Raw genomic sequence first — 20,981 nt, 5'->3', positions numbered from 1 at the left:
ATATTTTAAAAATAAATTTTATTTTTTAAAATTCAATTAGAAAAAAAATAGTGGCGACATTAATTTTTTAACAGGATCATAGAACAGGCAAAGAGGTATTTTATTTTATTTCTAGATCACCTCCTGCGTTACCTGCTCTCCTGATATTTTAAAAATAAATCTTATTCTATTTAAATCAATGAGAAAAAAAATAGTGGCGACATTAATTTTTTAACAGGATCATAGAACAGGCAAAGAGGTATTTTATTTTATTTCTAGTTCACTTCCTGCAGTACCTGCTCTCCTGATATTTCAAAAATAAATTTTATTTTTTAAAATTCAATTAGAAAAAAAATAGTGGCGACATTAATTTTTTAACAGGATCATAGAACAGGCAAAGAGGTATTTTATTTTATTTCTAGTTCACCTCCTGCAGTACCTGCTCTCCTGATATTTCAAAAATAAATTTTATTTTTTAAAATCCAATGAGAAAAAAAATAGTGGCGACATTAATTTTTTAACAGGATCATAGAACAGGCAAAGAGGTATTTTATTTTATTTCTAGTTCACCTCCTGCAGTACCTGCTCTCCTGATATTTCAAAAATAAATTTTATTTTTTAAAATTCAATGAGAAAAAAAATAGTGGCGACATTAATTTTTTAACAGGATCATAGAACAGGCAAAGAGGTATTTTATTTTATTTCTAGTTCACCTGCTGCAGTACCTGCTCTCCTGATATTTCAAAAATAAATTTTATTTTTTAAAATTCAATGAGAAAAAAAATAGTGGCGACATTAATTTTTTAACAGGATCATAGAACAGGCAAAGAGGTATTTTATTTTATTTCTAGATCACCTCCTGCGTTACCTGCTCTCCTGATATTTTAAAAATAAATTTTATTCTATTTAAATCAATGAGAAAAAAAATAGTGGCGACATTAATTTTTTAACAGGATCATAGAACAGGCAAAGAGGTATTTTATTTTATTTCTAGTTCACCTCCTGCAGTACCTGCTCTCCTGATATTTCAAAAATAAATTTTATTCTATTTAAATCAATGAGAAAAAAAATAGTGGCGACATTAATTTTTTAACAGGATCATAGAACAGGCAAAGAGGTATTTTATTTTATTTCTAGATCACCTCCTGCGTTACCTGCTCTCCTGATATTTTAAAAATAAATTTTATTCTATTTAAATCAATGAGAAAAAAAATAGTGGCGACATTAATTTTTTAACAGGATCATAGAACAGGCAAAGAGGTATTTTATTTTATTTCTAGATCACCTACTGCAGTACCTGCTCTCCTGATATTTCAAAAATAAATTTTATTTTTTAAAATTCAAATGAAAAAAAATAGTGGCGACATTAATTTTTAACAGGATCATAGAACAGGCAAAGAGGTATTTTATTTTTTCTATATCACCTCCTGCGTTACCTGCTCTCCTGATATTTCAAAAGAAATTTTTATTTTTAAAATTCAATGAGGAAAAAAATAGTGGCGACATTGATTTCTAACAGGATCATAGAACAGGCAAAGAGGTATTTCGTACAATTTCTAGTTCACCTCCTGCGTTACCTGCTCTCCTGATATTTCAAAAATAAATTTTATTTTTTAAAATTCAATGAAAAAAAAAATAGTGGCGACATTAATTTTTTAACAGGATCATAGAACAGGCAAAGAGGTATTTTATTTTATTTCTAGTTCACCTCCTGCAGTACCTGCTCTCCTGATATTTTAAAAATAAATTTTATTTTTTAAAATTCAATTAAAAAAAATAGGCGATTAATTAATTTTAACAGGATCATAGAACAGGCAAAGAGGTATTTTATTTTATTTCTAGATCACCTCCTGCGTTACCTGCTCTCCTGATATTTTAAAATAAATCTTATTCTATTTAAATCAATGAGAAAAAAAATAGTGGCGACATTAATTTTTTAACAGGATCATAGAACAGGCAAAGAGGTATTTTATTTTATTTCTAGTTCACTTCCTGCAGTACCTGCTCTCCTGATATTTCAAAAATAAATTTTATTTTTTAAAATCCAATGAGAAAAAAAATAGTGGCGACATTAATTTTTTAACAGGATCATAGAACAGGCAAAGAGGTATTTTATTTTATTTCTAGTTCACTTCCTGCAGTACCTGCTCTCCTGATATTGAAATAATAAATTTTATTTTTTAAAATCCAATGAGAAAAAAAATAGTGGCGACATTAATTTTTTAACAGGATCATAGAACAGGCAAAGAGGTATTTTATTTTATTTCTAGTTAACCTCCTGCAGTACCTGCTCTCCTGATATTTCAAAAATAAATTTTATTTTTTAAAATTCAATGAGAAAAAAAATAGTGGTGACATTAATTTTTTAACAGGATTGTAAAATGAGCAAAGAGGTATTTCATTCAAAAATCAGCCGTTTTTCTACTATAAGGGTGAAATTATTGTTGATTTCTTAAACCCTCAGGGTATATATTATAAAATAAAAAAAGTTGTTTATCCTATGTTCCTGATACGAACTTTCTTCTTTTAAAAAAATACATAGTCGACTTTTAAAAATCTCAAGGTTTTATAATATAAAAGAGTCAATTTCAATTTATTTTTATCAGGAATACAGAATGGTAACGAAGGTATTTTAACATTTTTCAAATACTCACTTAACATAAAAATAAGTTAACTATTCAAATAAAAAAGCAACTTTTGATTGTATATTTACTTTTGTATATTTTAATTACATTATAACCATTTCATTCATCATAATTGTTATTTTTATCAATCACTTTTATTATTTTTCAATTTTGTAACCCAAATACATTAATTGCCGAAAATAATTAAACGCCGCAATCACAGAACAACATTCAGTAACGTGTCAATGTGAGAGAGAAAATAATAAAAGGGTATAATTATAAACAAATGCTCAAAAATTATCATCTAACAGATTACGAATAAAATACAGTCAAGTTTCTTTTCTATAATAGAGAGACAAAAAAGAAAATTATCATACTTTTGTTTGAAATTATTGAACTCGTGACCTCTCACATTGATGATGATGATTACCTGATGATCATAAAACACCTGACGTCATCAACAAGTTCTCTGTCCAAATCAAATACGCTTATCGTATTAATTTTGGCATTTCTCCAATTGAATGAATTGCCAGCCAGGGGCTCTTTCATACATCTTACTATATTTAAATCTTCCTAATGAAATATATAAGTGTTTTTTTTTTTCTTCTTGTTTTTTACCACCGGTGGATGAGTTTGTAATATACTTGTATATTCGACAGTTTTTCTTCGGAGCATCGTGAGTAAGCGCGTTAATTTCGCAAACTCGTGACACAAAATTAAAAAAAAAAAAAAATACGTAGTTTTAAATTCTTGTAATAATTTTGCATGAGCCAAATTAAATAAATAAAATAATAAATAAAATTAAATAATTTAGTTTGCGCCCGGGCGCGCATTTGCCCGTGTATTATTTTGCAAAAAAAAAAAAAAAAAAACTTAATTGTTTAATTATTTTTAAGCAGCTAATAATTGTTTTAAAAAATATTAATTTTTATTTCAAATTGTGAATTGTTTTATTGGCAATATATTGTTGTTATTTTAGTGGATATTTTTTTTTTTTTTTTAGTGAATTATTTAATTGTGAAAATTAAAAACAAAAGATGCCTGGGTGCAGTAGTTTTCAGCCAAATGTTAGTCCACCCATCAGCCTGAGTGACCAGTCGGATACAATAAAGGTGTTGTGAAAAATTTTTAAAATACATTTCATCATTTAAAAATGAAAAAAAAATATATATATTTAAAATTATTTATATTATTTTAAATTAAAGCAATTTGATATTTTTAAATGAAAAAAATATTAATTTGTTTATGAAAAATAAACTGGCTTTTACCAGACGAGTTATAATTTTATCTTTTAATTATTTTATTTTTTTCTAGGGTGCTGATTTTATTCGCGTATCGAAATTTTATACCGATAGTAAAGACGGTAAATTCATAAGTTTTATTCATGATGATGTCAGAACACTGTATGATTCATTTAGAAAAGGAGCCAAAGAGTCCAGTAAGTATTCTATTTATTATTTATACATATTATTTATTTTTTTTTTTACATTATACAATTAAAAAAAAAAAATAGAAATTTAGAAATTACCAAAGTTTACTTGTACTATTTTTCGATTTTATTTTCTATTATTTTTCTAGTCAAAGATTGACGAATTAAATTTATAAATTATATTTTTTATAATTTACATTATAATATTGTTGTTAAATACATTATTTAAATAAATAGATACTTGTAGAAAAAAAATTAGACAAACTGTAATTTTATATTTCTGGCGGAAGGAAATATTTCGAGTATTTATTGTTGTGAGATAAACATCAAATTAAAATAAGCAAAATATACTACCGGTTTTTTTGATTCATTACCAAATGACACACACAAAAAACACACGTGGAATTTATTTTAGTAACACTTTGTTGCTTATTAAAATTTAAATTTGAAAAAAAAGAGAAAAAAAATTTAATAATCTATTAATTTTTCGATTGATTTCTTTAAATTTATAAATATTTAATTTTTTAAAATAAAAATTAACTTTTGTTATCATTAAAAACCTGATTGATCATTGATCTATTTATTTAATACATTTTGTAGTAAAAAATATCAAGTTTTTATGATGAACAAAGGAAGCATTGACGTTGATTTTGTTAATAATTTATTTCACCGTCTAATAATATATTACCAACTAGTTGTTGTAAGCAATGTACAATTTAATGGTGCTTGAACTAAAGTTGGCATCAACCTGCCAGTGACCCTGAAGATCCAATGTTCCTCTTCCGCGTTATAATTTTTTTTTTTTTTTTTTATAAAACAAATAAACTATTAAATATCAAAAAAAAAAAAAATTATTAAAATTCAATCCTCAATGTACCAATAAATAATGATTTATTTTATAAAAAAAAAAAAAAATTTCAATTCACCTTGAAGTTTATTTAAATAAAAAAAAGAAACTACATATATATTTTTTTTTTTGCAACTTATTTTTAAAATAGAAATAATTTTAAGATAGATAGACGAGACATTGAAGAATTCTTTCAACACCCACGTTTATTTTTTTAAAATTTTATATTTATTTTATATATATATTTTTTTTTTTCATTTTTTTAAAATACTGTAATTTGATATAAATATATATTTATATTAAAAATTCCATTCAAGGTTATTTAAATAGTTTAAAATTAATTTTTAATATTTTATTATTTAGATAATGGACCATGTCTTTTGGGAATATTAAATATATTATTTTCGTTGGTTCTGGTCTTATTTCATGTGGTTTATCACCAGGACCACAAACATTAATTGGTCTATACAGTCAAAATTGTCCTGAATGGATATTAACTGAACAAGCATGTTATACATATTCACTTGTTGTTGTACCACTTTATGATACACTTGGTCCAGATGCATGTGCATATATAATAAATCAAGCTGACATAAGTATAGTTGTTTGTGAAGACGATAAAAAATGTAATTTATTATTGGATAAAGCACCAAGGTTAGTTGAAAATATTTAATTAAATTTTAAAAATTTTAAATAATAATTTAATTTAATTTAGATGTTTAAGAAAATTAATAGTCATGAAAGAAACACGTCCAGCAACAAATCAACGTGCTAAAAATCGTGCTGTTGATATATTAAAATTTGAAGATGTTGAACGTCATGGTGCACATAAAAATCATCAAGAACAACCACCAAAACCAACAGATTTATGTACTGTTTGTTATACATCTGGTACAACTGGTAATCCAAAAGGTGTTATGTTAACACATCAAAATGTTATGGCTGGTATATCAGCTGTGTTATTACAACTTGGTGATGATAAACCAACATCAAAAGATACAATGATTAGTTTTTTACCATTAGCACATATGCTTGAAAGATGTTGTGAAAATGGTATGTATGCTGTTGGTGGTTCTGTTGGTTTTTATAGTGGTAATATTAAAACATTACCAGATGATATGAAAGCACTCAAACCAACAGTTATGCCTGCTGTACCAAGACTATTAAATAGAATTTATGATAAAGTAAGTATTTAAAATAATAAATTATTAATTTTATAAAAACAAAAAATTAATTTATGTTTATTTAATTATTATATTATTAATTTTTCATAAAATTACAACTCATAAATTACGTTATTTTATAAACTTATAAATTTAAATTATTAAATTACTCGTTAAATTGTCATAACACAGTTTTATTTTATTGTTATTTTATTAATGTTTTATTGTTTGCCAAAAAATTATAGTTTTTTTTTTTTTATTTTTTTACGTTGATGAAATTAAAAGCAGGATGTTTCGGATCAAATTAAAAATATAAGTTGATTCAAGTTTAAAGACAGAAACACTTAATGCAATGTCATCAACGAGGTCACATTGACCAGAATAAATATAACAAAACTGTTACTATAAATATAAAAAATAATAATAATGTTTTGCTTTTTAAATTATAAAAATGTTCCAGGTACAGGCTGAACTACAAAATTCATTTTTTAAAAGATTAATACATAATATGGGAATAAGATCAAAAGAAGGAGAAATTAAAAAATGTATTATTAGAAATAATAGTATATGGGATAAGCTTGTATTTAAAAAATTACAAGAATCAATGGGAGGAAAATTGAGATTAATGCTTGTTGGATCAGCACCATTAGCTGGTAATGTGCTAACATTTACAAGATGTGCACTTGGTTGTCTTGTTGTTGAAGGATATGGACAAACTGAATGTTGTGCACCAATAACACTATCAATTCAGGTAAAATAATATAAATTTTTCCACAAATTAATTATCAAATTGATCAATAGTAATAAAATCAATATTAACAAAATATAATTTATAGCCTTGCTATTATTCTTCAACTCATTTAAAATCCCTACCACATAATAAAATCTATTATTAAATTTAAAAAAAAATCATCTAAAATCACACGATGTAAATTATTTCGTCATGATTTCACGTGTTGCTGATGATGACATCACATTTAAATTAAAAATAACAATAATTTCTTTTGTTTAAAATGAAAAAAAATAATAATCATTAAATGCTGTATGACAATGATTGATGATGTAAATATAATTGATGTTATTTTGTTTTTGTTTTTACATTTAAAAGGGTGATCATGTGCCTGAACACGTTGGACCACCCGTTGCCTGTTGTTGTGTTAAATTAGTTGATGTACCTGAAATGGAATATTACGCATCGAATAATCAAGGTGAAGTTTGTGTCAAGGGTACAAATGTTTTTGTTGGATATTATAGAAATCCAGAAAAAACAGCTGAAGTTATTGATGAACAAGGTTGGCATCATACTGGTGATATTGGCATGTGGCTACCAGTAAGTATAATATTTAATTATTTAAAAATAAATATATTTATAAATTTTATAATTAAAAATATATTTACAGACTGGTACACTGAAAATAATTGATCGTAGAAAACATATATTTAAATTATCACAAGGTGAATATATTGTACCAGAAAAAATTGAAAATATATATATTAAAAGTCAATATGTTCATCAAGTATTTGTACATGGTGAATCATTGAAATCTTGTGTTGTTGGAATTGTTGTTCCACATGTTGATGTTGTAAAATGTTGGGCATTGGAAAATAAAATACCAGGTACATTAAGTGTACTATGTGCAAATCCAGAAGTTAAAAGACTTATTCATGATGATATGATTGCTTGGGGAAAAGAAGCTGGTCTCAGATCATTTGAGCAGGTTGTTAATTAAAATTATAATAAATAATGCTTTAAATAAAAAAATTAATTATCTATGTATGTTTTTTTTTTTTTTTTTCAGGTAAAAGATATCTATCTTCATCCAGATCCATTTTCAGTACAAAATGGATTATTAACACCAACATTAAAAACAAAACGACCACAATTAAAAGCATATTTTAAACCACAACTTGAAGATTTATATCAAAATTTAAACTGATGATTTAAAAAGCTAGAAAATAAAATAAAATACTTGTTTGTTTTATTTTTTCACGAATTTATTAGCCACGTGCCTGCGAGGATTTATCGTTGTTTAAATATTTTATTATTTGTTATCTATATAAATAATTTTCACTGACGAGAATAAGCCAAGATACATTATTAAAAAAAAAAAAAAACAACAAATAAATTATTAAATATTTAATCTACATGATTTTCTTCGTTGAATAAATTAACTTTTAAACTCGTCAGTGTGATTATTCATTGTCTACCTAATTAATTTCTATGTACAAATTATTTTTCTTTTTTAAAATGCCATTATTATTTTCTTTTTTATATAAGATCTATCATTAGCACGAGTTTAGAATTTTATATATTGTATATATATTCGATTTAAAGAAAAAAAAAAAAGCGAATAATAATAGTTATTGGAATGGATTCGTCATATCAAATTTGGCATGAGCCTTGTCAATTTGTTTTACAAACAAATATTGTCAATAAATAATGATTAATAGTAATTTTTCTAAATATACATACGTAGATGATGAAGATGATGATGATGAAGATTATTAACTTTTTGATGTAAAGCTAAAGTAAACAACTAGACATCCAACAATTATTAGAACAATAGTAACACCAGCTAATATAAGTCTTTGTTGAATTGCACGAAATATCATTGTTGATAATATTCTTGATCCACGACCTAGCTCTGCATCTGTTTCTCTCAACTAATATAAATAAATAAACAATTATTATGATAAGCTAATGATTATTTTATAATTATTATTTACCCTCGCTCGTGATCTTTGAATTGTTTCTCGTTGATCACTTAGATCTTTTAATACTTGTGATCCAATTTCTTCAGTTTCAAGTACCATTCTATATCCATTTTGTAATGTTCTACCAGTTCTATCAATTTTTTCTGATGTATCTAATAGTCTTTTTTTTTGATCCTCTGTAACACCATTATCCCAATTGTCATCATTATCAATATCAATAATATCTTCTCTTGGTTTTTTAGCTAATTTAAATTCATTTGCCAATCTTTTTAATTCAGCACGATGACTTTCAACACGACCACGTAAACGATCACGTTGATTACCAGCAATTCCACGTACTTCAAGTTCCATTTGTTCCAACTTTAATTAAACATCATATATTTATTTATTTAATAACAAATTTATAATGAGTTTTTTCTTTTTTCTTACCAACTCTTGGGCTTCTTCAAGTTGTCTATCAACATCTTGGATAAATTGTTTTTTTTCTCCTATAACAAAAAAAAGTAAATACTAAATCACTAAATGTACACCTATATGACGTCATGTGTTTATTGATTGTTGTATGACAGCCACGAAAAAGTAACTCTTGTTTGGTTTGATAAATAATTTTGTAGGCAAATTAATAGACATATTTATGAATAAAAAAAGTTTAATTAATTTATAATAAATACCTCCGCTTGTAACTGATATTCGACATATTTTTGCAGTTATGTCAGCTGTTAAAACAGCGTATTGTTGTTCATAGTTGTCAATAAGCGTCGCCATATTTTTTATTGTAATGACGTTTATTTTTTTTCTCTTTCTATGAAATAATAGTTTATATATTTACTAAATGGCGCTAATGTCAGAAACATTAAGAGACATTTACACCAATTTACACCTGCTCTAAAAAAAATGAAAAAATAAAACAAAATACCTGTGTTGACGTTTTAAGTTAAGCACGTGTTTGTTAATTAATTTAATAAGCAAATTTTGTTAATTAATAATTACCTATAATTAAATGTTATTTAATTTATTATGAGTTGCATAGATTATTTAATAAAAAGAAAAACTGGTTTTGGTAAGTTTTAATTGTTAATATTAAATATAACAATAATCATATTATTTATAACAATATTTATTAATTTTAGCATCAGCTGAACAATGGGATATTTCAATTTATCGTTTACAATGTTACAAAAAGTATGATAAATCAATTGGAAATAATGGAAGTTTTAAATGTAAATTTTCAAAGTCAAAAAAAAATTTACAAGTCGCTGTAATTGATAAATATATAAATGTATTCAATGTAAAAAGTTTGAGACACAATGAAATCTATCATTACAATAAAATGACATTGCTACAAGATTTTTATTGGCTTAGTGATCAAATCTTGGTGCTATTGAGTGGTTCTGAAATATATCTTGCAGATCTAGAAATAGGACTTGCAGGTCATGAGAAAACCATAACTTCTACTTTTAGCAAAAATTTTGAAAAAGGTATATTAAATCAAATAATAAATCCATGTCATCAGGATATTATTGCATCTGGATGGGATGACAGTTCAATTGTTCTTCGTGATATGAGAACTCCACAAGAAAAACCAGTTGATTCAATATTTCATACTCATTGTGATGAAAAAAATGTACCACAATCTTTAACTGATCTGATATATTATAATAGAACAATTATATCTTGTTCATTGAATGATGATACAATAAAATTTTGGGATATTAGAATGATTTATCATTCAAACAAACGAAAAACAGAACCATTTTATCAAATAACTGGTACAAATAATAATGCTAAAAATAAAACAACTGGTATTTCTTCATTGTATCTAAATCCAATTGATAAAACAATTTATGCAAATTATATGAATGGAAATATTGATTCATTTAATATATCATCATATGATTATGATGCTCTACCAATTGGTAAATACTATGGACACAATAATTCATCATCATTAATAAGTTCATGCTTAAGTCCAGATGGTAAATATTTACTGAGTGGTTCAACTGATAAATTTGCATACATTTGGCGAACAAATAAACCAGGAAGTCCAATTGTCAAATTGTCTGGACATGATTATGACATGATAACATCAGTTGATTGGTCTGGTTCGACTGATGAAACATGGATTACCACTTGTTCAATGGATTCATCAAATATTTATCCAAATAATTGTTCTCTTCATGTATGGCGAGTTGGAACTGATGATGACAATGATGATGTTGATGATATTGGAAGAGCTCAACAAATTAAAAATCCAATATTTCATAATGAAGATTCAACAAAAAAATACTTCATAATACAGCAATAAACCTATCAAGTATTTTTTATATATTTAAAATTAAATATTAATTAATAAAATGTAAATAAATAAATTTTTTTTATCATTTTAAAAATGTGTTTTTTATGTATATATTTATTAATTTAAAAACTTTATCTATATGACGATAGTAGATGGCGCACCATTTGTACAAGGACACGTCAGATAAATTGAACGAATCAGAGACAAGTAAAAGCACCTTTCTAACAAATATTATATTTATCCAATCGTTAAACAACAAGTTGACATGCGTGGCTCATTGACAATCATTCAGTCAAAAATGAAAATGGCTGCAGAGGTGAGGTGGCTAACATTATTAATTGTATTTACAATAATTAATTGTTTAAATGCTGGTGAACCACATATTAAATTTGAATATAAATATTCATTTAAACCACCATATCTTGCACAAAAAGATGGAAGTGTACCATTCTGGGAATATGGAGGAAGTAAGTTAATTTTTTTATATTTTTTTTATTTAACCAAAATTTATAACTTCCACGTAGACTGTGTTTTTTTTTATTTATTTTTTGTTTATGTCAATTGATTATTAATTTAATAATTTATATTAATTGTAATGTATTTTCTAATTTTTTTATTTAACTATTTGACATGTATTTTTATTATTTTTATTTAACACATGTTTGTTTTTTGTGTCACCGTATGGTTGATCCCGGTCTTTATTTTTTTGACAGCAGTCAATTGACTTTTGGATTTTTAAAACTGATTATTAATTGTGTTGATAATTTACAGATGCTATTGCAAGTTCTGATAGTGTCAGAGTAGCACCATCACTTAGAAGTCAAAAAGGTATGTTGTTTATTCATTAGAAAAAATATATTAATACAAGTGGAAATTAATTATTGTTGTGGTTTTAATAGGTGCAATATGGACAAAAGAACCAGTTAATTTTGAATGGTGGAATGTTGATATGGTATTTAGAGTATCTGGAAGAGGAAGAATTGGTGCTGATGGTCTTGCATTTTGGTATACAACAGCAAAAGGTGCTTATGATGGTACTGTTTTTGGAAGTTCTGATCAATGGAATGGTCTAGGTTTATTTTTTGATTCATTTGATAATGATAATAAACATAATAATCCATATATTTATCCAATTGTTAATGATGGTACACAAATGTTTGATCATTCCAAGTAAGATTATATATTTTCATTATTTAATCAGTTGTTTTTGTTTTTTTTTATTTTAATATTTATTTATTTATTTTATACTTGTAGTGATGGTGCAACTCAGTTACTTCAAGGTTGTCTTCGTGATTTTCGTAATAAACCATTTCCAACAAGAGCAAGAATTGAATATTATCAAAATACTCTCACAGTAAGTTTATCAAAGCTTTAATTAAAAAATAAATTGATTTATATTTTTATTAAATTTAATTTTTTATAGGTATTGATAAATCCAGGATTAACAAACAATGAAAAAGATTTAGAAATGTGTTTCCGTGCTGAAAATATATATTTACCAAAAGGTGGTTATTTTGGTGTATCAGCAGCAACTGGTGGTCTTGCTGATGATCATGATGTATTTCATTTTTTAACAAGTTCAATACATATACCTGGACAAATTTCAACAGATGGACCAAAGGTATCAGTTGCTGAAGAAGCTAAATTACAAAAAGAATATGAAGATTATGAAAAGAAATTGGAGCAACAAAAAGAGGATTATAGAAAGTACGTTTTTATCGACAGTTAACAAGTTACTTTAATAAGATAATATTATCAAACGAAAAAAAAAAATCTTCATTTGAACATACAGATATTGTATTAATGATATTTTAATTTTAGGAGTCATCCTGATGAAGCAGGTCAAGACAAAGAAGATTTAGAATGGTTTGAAAGTGCAAATCAACGTGAATTAAATCAAATATTTGAAGGACAAAGTCAAATATTTGATCAAGTACGTTTATTAAGTAATAAATTGGATGAAATTGTTGGTAGACAAGAACGTACACTCAGTATGTTATCACAAGTACAAGTTGGTGGTGGTGGTGGTGTTAATGTACAAGGTGGTGGACAACCAATACAAATGATTGATACAATAAGAAGACAAGAAGTTGATGCTGTACTTGCAAATCAAAATGTTATATTAAATACAGCACGTGAATTAAAGTCATTTATTGGTGATGTTAATTCAAAAACAGAAACAATATTAAATAATCAAGCAAGACAACCAACAGCTCAAGTACAACCAATGGGTTATGATTATCAATCACTTATATCTGAAATGCGTGATGGTCTTAATCAAATAAAACGTGATGTATCACATAATAATAAAGCTGGTGGTAATGTTGCTGATTGTCCAACTGGTAATTGTTTAACAACAACAATGTTCCTCATCTTTCTTGCTATGCAAATGGTTATACTACTTGGTTATAATATTTACAAGGACAACAAGGAAGCACAAGCTAAGAAATTCTATTAATTACAAGTGACAAGTTAATCATTTAAAAAAAAAAAAAGAATTTATTTTAAATTTATAATACACTTTTTGTGTCCAGAGACTTATACGAACAATCGATTTATTATATATCGTACGTTCATTTTCCAGAATGGCCGAGTAATTATCTAATTTTTTTTTTTTTTTAATTTTTTTCTCCATTCATTCCTGCAACTATTAAGATACACATTTTTCTAAGTAATTTTTTTTTTTTTTTCTTTTTTTGCTAATTTTTTTAGAGCAATGATCAAGCAATCATTTTATCATCAGTGAGATTCATATATTAAACGGTCAATTAATTTACCTTGAACTATATTAAGTATCTTTTTATTTTTTATTTTTCAATTTTTTCAACATATGACTATTGTTTCTTGTATATTTGAAGTTCAATATAATTTTTTTTTTGTTTATTTTCTATTTTAATTATTTTCAAATAATAATTACGCACAAGTGGATTATTAAATTGATAATATTTTTGATTTTTTATTAATTGAAATTTACATTATTTATTTATTATTTGATTTATTTTTCTTTTATATATATTAAAAATAATTGTGAATATATATGTGTCAAGTCATCATATGAATGTAAATTATCATTGGATTAAATAATGTGTGAAATTTTCTATATGTTAAGTATTGGATGATAATTATTAAGACACAATTATCAAATTCCATTGCATTTGTAAGAGTTTATTGAAAATAAATAAATAAAATTTGTAAAAGATACGAACAATAAATAATAAATAAATAATGTCTGAAAAAAAAAAAATATAATTGAATAAAATTTTTAAATTAAAGTTTAAATAATTGCGTAGCAAAATTTATTATATTTTTTTTAAAAAAACATTGACATTTGATAGATTAATTGATTAATATTTTTCAATTGTTTCTTGGATCCATCGAACATAACGCCACACTTTTGTATAAACAAATACATTTTTTATTGTTGGTACATGTAATGACATGATACCATTAATATAAACAGTATGAATAACTCCACCACCACTGTCTCCCTATTGAAAAAAAAATATAAAAAACATTTATCAATTTAATCAGCTATAAAAAATATTTATCAATATAAATTTTATAATAATTTTTTTACCATTTCAATGAGCCCATCTTTTTCGTATGATGTTACACAACCTTGTGAACGAGACATTGTAAAATGAAATTCATTAAAATATCTATTACACGTTGCTGTGCTTTGAAATTTTGCATAAATAACTTGTAAAAATCTTTTATGCTGATTGTTGATCAGATCATAGCTATCACCCCAACCAGTAAATGGAAAATTACCAGCTGATAAAAAAAAAATTGGCATATCAATATTCTTACGAGTATTTGAATAATTAATTGGATTAACCAATTTTAATATACTGAAAATAAATAATATAACAATTAAAATTTTAGCTTTGAAAAATTAAAATTATTTTAATAATTTTATTGTTGATATTTAGATGTAAAAAATGATTGTTTTCTGATCAGCAAAATTTCATAATTAATTTTAAAATAATTATCAAATATCAACAATAAAAATACATTAACATTTTAATAATATAAGGTGTTTTTTTTTCTATACCATATGTCATGGATCCAACCAGCTTTTGGATCATATTTTGGATGATAAATTACATAATTAACTTGGCTTAAATAATCAGAATTTGATGCATCAAATTGATCATTTGTTCCACTTAATACTTCAACATTTGCTGGTAATGCAACGAGTTCATATAATAAACAACTTGCTGTTGTTAAAATGTGGCTTTTTGATATTATACTTCCAGCACATATATGTCCATCTTTCCAGCGTAATGACACTTGACTTGGATGTAACTCAATAGCAACTGTTTTACCTCCAATTATTTTACTTTTTTTCTTTCCATTTACAACTAATTTGGCAATTAATATTTTAATTATATTTATTGTTATTTTATTTTTATAGTTGTAGGGTATGACTTACCATAAATACCAGCAAAAATTATCATCAGTAAAATTTTAAATCTCATTTTTGTGATGGCTTTTTGTCAACTAGATTTATTTTCTTTACCTTGGAATTTTTTATATTCACAGTTTTTGATAAAAACGACATTGTGTAAATATAAAATTTATTAAAATTTATTCATACATAGTTTGTTTTTTTTTTTTATTGAGATATGAGATGCTGACATGCTTATCTTGAATTTCGAAATATAAAAAATTATATATTGTTCGTGTATAGATTTAATTTTTTTTGTTTGTTTAACTTTGAAATTGTTTACACAATAAATAACAGTTTTAAAAATTTAAATATATTTTATGTAATTAATTATTCGAACGAGCTTGAAGTAAATTTGGCAATAATGTGAAAAAAAAAAAAAAGAATATAAATTTGGCGTTTGTTTATGGTTGGCTCGAGCACGAAGCGAACATTTCGAGTATTTGTGGGGTCAAAATTGAGATTTATGACAGAGGGTACGTATATACAATTGCATAAAGTATAGTCAGCACAGTAAATACGAGTTTTCGGTAAGTTGATGTCTCAAATCAACAATGAATCAAGCAATTTTACTTCCAGCTAATGGAACAATTCTAATTCTATTGTCTACACTTGTGAAAAATTAAATTATCGAGTTATCAATAAGCACTCACTGAATAAACCTACTGAATGTAGGTTTATTTTAATCTAAAAAAATCAAAAAATTATCTAAAGTTGAATTAAATCATTGAGAACCAAACTAGATAGCTGTTAATTTTTTTAAGCTGTAATTTTTTTTCAAAACAGAAATTTTATTTCTTAGAAAAATAAATCGAAACTGAAACTAAAAAATTTCGATTTCGATTTTTTTATAATTATCCAAATAATCACAAATTTCATGAAATTTTTATTTTATTATTATAATAGAAGCTAGGAAAATATATCCCATCAATTTTAAAATTTAATTTCAATTATTTTTATTTTTATTTTAACTTTTTATTAATTTTTTTCGATAAAAAATTTAAAAAATCTATTAAATATATTTTTATTTTAATTTTCAGATACCTTTTTATGAAAAAAAAAAAAACATTTTCAATTCAAGTATGTCAGTTGCATGTTTTAAATTAGCTTGAAGAAATAATTTTCTATTTTTTTTTTTAAATTATTGAAACGTTAGACAAAACCTTTAATAAAAATTCAATTTTTTTTTTCACAATTTAATTATTATTTTAACATACTTTATATAACAGCAAAATATCTTTTTTTTCGTTTCCATTTATTTTTATATATATAACAATTGTATGATATTTTTTTTTCGATGATATAAATTCATAAATCCTTGAAAAGTATTTTTTTTATTATTTATTTTTTTCTATGATTTTTTATCATACTGTTATTGCAAATTTTTTTTTGTTATCTTTATCGGCAATTGGGGGTTGTGGCAGCCATCGTGGTTTCCATCCCCTTGTCAAAGAGGAAAGTGCAACCCTCCGGAGGTTTCACCGACCAATAGTATTATCAATATCTCGAGCGCAGAATCCAAAATATTCACCCTCAGTTATCGCTAAATATGATAACAACTCTCATTGGCCAAGTGTCTTATCCAATCGAAATTTACTAAAAAATATATACGTAATATTGATCACGACGCGTTCAAACTATTAAAATTTTTTTTTTTTAAATTTATTTATTTTTTTATCATCTTTTTTTTCTATCTCCAAAGTTGTAAAGTGTTTTATTACCCTGAATATACTATGTTGGTGAATTGTGGATAAATTTATTTCATATTTTATACGATGCCATCAAAAATATGGAGCATTAAAATCGTTCACTGGAATGTTGAATAATAATTTTCACAAAGAAATATATAAATAAATTAATATCAAAATATATTTATTGATTTTTTTTTAATGGATAATATATTTTCATAAAATATAATATGAAATAAAAATGAAAATAAAAGGTGAAATAAATATTTATTATTTTGATAGGTAAGTGGGGAAAGGGGTCTTTAAATAACAGGGTTAATATATATTTGGGATAATATTTTAATAAATAAACCATTAGCAGCACTTAGCTATGTAAATATTAATTTAAAAAAAAAAAAGCCCTTTGAATTGACACTTTTGTCATTGTGATCCCTTTGTTTGTTCAAGGGTTTCATTGTTGATATTAAAAATAAAAAATTGTATCAAATGGACAAAAAGAAAAGCCATATTCGTTTAAAATTTTTTTAACCAAAAAATAATGTTTATATTTCTTTGAGAAATTAATAAACTAGCTTTTAGTTTTTTAAATTTAATGCAAGATTTTCTTTGCAATTTATTTGACGAAAAATTAAACAAATAGAAAATTTAATTTTTTAAAATTTACAAATTGTTTAATTTAATTGTTAAATTATTTCATCGAGATTAATTATTAAAATGATCAACAAAAATAAATTGATATTTCATTTAATTTAATGCAAAAAAAAACACTCGAAAATGTCTATTTTTAAACATAGCAGATAATTATTAATTTATAAATTTTTTAGACGCATACAGAAAATCAAAAAAGTGTGAATTTAAAATTTGATACTACTTTTACAACAGTACCTCAACTTACTCGAGTAATAAATTTAAAAAAAAATTATCAATTTCTATTTAATAACTAACTTTTTTCTACGTTTATTTTACTTTGAATATTTAATCGTGATATCAACTCAATTCATCAGAATCCAATTGATCACAATAGCGATATATATAAATTGAAAATAAATTTATTTTTCAAATTTAAAATTCATTTTAGCGGGTATACTGTCACATATTTAATATAATATATAAATCGTCCAAGGGGGAATTGAAAAAATGAAAAGAAAAAAAAAAATAATAATAATAAAAATGCACACCAATACGAATTTCATTTGAGATAAAGTTGAACATTCGTAGACACTCGCTTTTCATATTCAAACAATAATTCATTGTTGATGCACGGGCGTGTCGAATTATCGATAGTGCAAATCTATAAAAATACAAATACGTATATGAATTAAATTCATGTATTCCCTGTATCATACAAGCGAGACAAATCAATGTCATTTATAATTTTGCTTGACTTCCCAGGGTGCAGTCAATGATGTTCTAAACCCCAGGTTTAATCGTGTATGTAAAAATTTTTTTTTTTTTCATTTTTCTAATACACTAAAATAATATCTAAACTTGTCTTATTTTTTGCAATAAATAATAATATAATAATTAATTTAATCCAATCGAAATTGATTCAATTTAGACATAAATTTTTAATAATTAAATTTAATTTATTTTTGTCTTTCAATCTAAAAATTTCGCTGCTGATAATACTTTTTTTTTCTATCGAAAAAATAGTTGATTGTTTATTTAAATTAAAATCATTGATGTAAAACATTTTTTATTTATTACTCTTGATCCAATAGAACGTATAATTTTCTAACTGATTTGATTGATTAAATTGTTCCCCCTAATATTTCAAAATGTTTTCGATTTACTTTATCTACAAGTCAAAAAGAGCAATGTTTCATTTTCCAATATATGGTAGAAATAAAATTCTATATAAAGTCACGTGTCCTCGAAATATATAAATATATATTGAGTGCTTCTTTTATCCAACAGATAATATATATAAAAATCTTGAAATTCATTTGTACAAATTTTTTTTGTTGATAGAAAATTTGATAAATATTTGATTTATAATTAATAATTTATTTTTAATCTTTTACATGACATAAATATCAAAATTAAATGAAAAAAAAAATTTTTTAAATATAAAATAATTACTTTATATTAATAGTAATTTATTTACATATTTTTTTTTTTATAAAAATATGAAAATTAAATTTATTATTGAGTAAAAAAAAAATATTTAAATTCGCAATAATTATTTGTTAAATTTATATTTTAATTTTCCATAAAAATATAAAAAATAAATAAATAAATTTTCGTTAAATTGTATTTTCATATAAAAATTAAAATATAAAAAATTAACGATAAAATAAGACCAGGATATACGTCAAGTAAAGCTTGGATAATTTTCAACAAAGAATTGTTACCCCATCATCATTTTTTTTAACTTAGTGTGTCTCCTCTTTTAAAACCTTTTGTACATACATAAGATGATATAAAAAAAAAAAAGAGAATAATAATAATAAAAAACATTCATCTCATAAAGTTTCTTTTAAGGGACATAGATCAACGATGTTTTTGCACAAATGACTGGGGTGTATATGCGGCTCGTATAAGTGAAACTAGACTAGAGTTTAATTATAATTAATAGTCGTTGGCAGTCGTGCGATTTAAAACGCTTGACAGCATATTTTTTGTATATACACATTTTGTCTCAACTAAAACCAATTCATGCTTTTTTTTTTTAATAATATTTTTTTTTGTTTGCTTAATTTTTATTTACTCCGGTTATATTTTTTTTTAATCAAATGTTTTTTATTGAATTTAAATTTTTAAATGTCATTGTCATTTGTCAAGATTAAATTGTTAAATTCTTGAGATAATCATAATGATTTTTAATTGAAATAAAGATGAAAATATATATAAATTAATCAAATGAAAAATATAAATTTTAAAAGGATCAATTTACAACATAAAATTGGCTATTAAATTAATTTTTTTTCAAGAATAAAATTCCAATTTTAATATTGTTAAATTAATAGTTAAATAATAATTATAATTTATGAAAAAAAAAAGAAGAAGGCAAGTAAATATTTCAGCAGATTTCGTATTTTATTAGACAGAAAAAATGTTTGAGGATGAAAATAATCCCAAGGTATATCTTGGACAAAATAGCAAACTAAAAAGATCAAAAGAGATCAGGTAGTGGCTAACAGGAAAAAAAAAAAAAAAAAAGACCTTGAATTTTCTATGGAATAAAAAGAAAATAACAATTTCCATTGGCTAAAAATTATCTACACAGAAATTCAGTTGACATGGGTTATATCTTTGAACCAATATTTTCCTGCAGCATTTAGTTTTGCCAAGAAGCGTATCCAAAGGGATTTCTTAAGTTTCAATGGTGTTGAGATTTTCCTTTTTTTCGTTGGCAAAAAAATAGCCTCTCAAACAGGTTCATTTTTCTCGTAAAACTCTCCATGGAAAAGCAAAAAAAAAAGATTCAGTTTTTAATGTGCTGTTGAAGAAACCAGCAGCCATTGCTTTAATTTTTTTTTTTAAATAATACTAAAAACGGTATGTTTTATTTAATAAATTATATGTTTAAGTGAAAAAAAAAATTAAAATAATTATTCAATTAACGAGCTAATTTTCTTGTGAATATAATAATGTGATTTTTATTTTTTTAAATATAATATTTCAGCAAGTTTGATAAATTTTTAGTGTATAGTGTTTATTGCATTTTAAATTTCTATTTTCTCGATTGCTCAATTGTAAATTAAATTAATGAAAAAAAAAAAAATAAATATACATTTTCATGATGTTTAAATGAAAAAAATAATAATAATTTGTTTTTTTTTTTCTT

General features: G+C 24.3%; 5 protein-coding genes across 5 annotated transcripts; 3 read left to right on the top strand and 2 right to left on the bottom strand.

The window, feature by feature from the left end:
* The first annotated feature begins 3,556 nt into the window (after positions 1-3,556).
* LOC122849827 (long-chain-fatty-acid--CoA ligase 1) lies at positions 3,557-8,223 on the top strand. Its single transcript, XM_044148661.1, is given in 9 exon segments — positions 3,557-3,715; positions 3,918-4,041; positions 5,243-5,281; positions 5,284-5,533; positions 5,595-6,063; positions 6,503-6,793; positions 7,151-7,372; positions 7,443-7,760; positions 7,842-8,223. Coding segments are annotated over 9 exon segments (1,926 nt in total). The 5' UTR covers positions 3,557-3,640; the 3' UTR covers positions 7,980-8,223.
* A 265-nt stretch (positions 8,224-8,488) lies between these two features.
* Positions 8,489-9,530, bottom strand: LOC122849829 (vesicle transport through interaction with t-SNAREs homolog 1A). The gene is made up of 4 exons (XM_044148663.1): positions 9,429-9,530; positions 9,187-9,245; positions 8,770-9,117; positions 8,489-8,706 (listed from the first exon to the last, which is right to left on the bottom strand). The coding sequence occupies exons 1-4, from the start codon at positions 9,520-9,522 to the stop codon at positions 8,548-8,550; spliced, it is 660 nt and encodes a 219-aa protein (XP_044004598.1). The 5' UTR covers positions 9,523-9,530; the 3' UTR covers positions 8,489-8,547.
* On the top strand, positions 9,308-11,126 carry LOC122849828 (denticleless protein homolog). The gene is made up of 2 exons (XM_044148662.1): positions 9,308-9,817; positions 9,888-11,126. Exons 1-2 carry the CDS (start codon positions 9,775-9,777, stop codon positions 11,060-11,062), a joined length of 1,218 nt encoding a protein of 405 aa, XP_044004597.1. The 5' UTR covers positions 9,308-9,774; the 3' UTR covers positions 11,063-11,126.
* Positions 11,127-11,286: 160 nt separating this feature from the next.
* LOC122849826 (protein ERGIC-53) lies at positions 11,287-13,816 on the top strand. The gene is made up of 6 exons (XM_044148660.1): positions 11,287-11,520; positions 11,825-11,881; positions 11,953-12,223; positions 12,308-12,407; positions 12,477-12,760; positions 12,875-13,816. The coding sequence occupies exons 1-6, from the start codon at positions 11,319-11,321 to the stop codon at positions 13,509-13,511; spliced, it is 1,551 nt and encodes a 516-aa protein (XP_044004595.1). The 5' UTR covers positions 11,287-11,318; the 3' UTR covers positions 13,512-13,816.
* A 516-nt stretch (positions 13,817-14,332) lies between these two features.
* LOC122850656 (trypsin II-P29-like) lies at positions 14,333-19,826 on the bottom strand. Its single transcript, XM_044149788.1, has 4 exons — positions 19,823-19,826; positions 15,108-15,483; positions 14,631-14,904; positions 14,333-14,541 (listed from the first exon to the last, which is right to left on the bottom strand). Exons 1-4 carry the CDS (start codon positions 19,824-19,826, stop codon positions 14,398-14,400), a joined length of 798 nt encoding a protein of 265 aa, XP_044005723.1. The 3' UTR covers positions 14,333-14,397.
* Positions 19,827-20,981: the final 1,155 nt, after the last annotated feature.

Source organism: Aphidius gifuensis, linkage group LG2 (genome assembly GCF_014905175.1).
Source record: "Aphidius gifuensis isolate YNYX2018 linkage group LG2, ASM1490517v1, whole genome shotgun sequence".
NCBI classification, from domain to species: Eukaryota; Metazoa; Arthropoda; class Insecta; order Hymenoptera; family Braconidae; genus Aphidius; species Aphidius gifuensis.
This window is presented reverse-complemented; position numbering and strand designations above follow the sequence as displayed.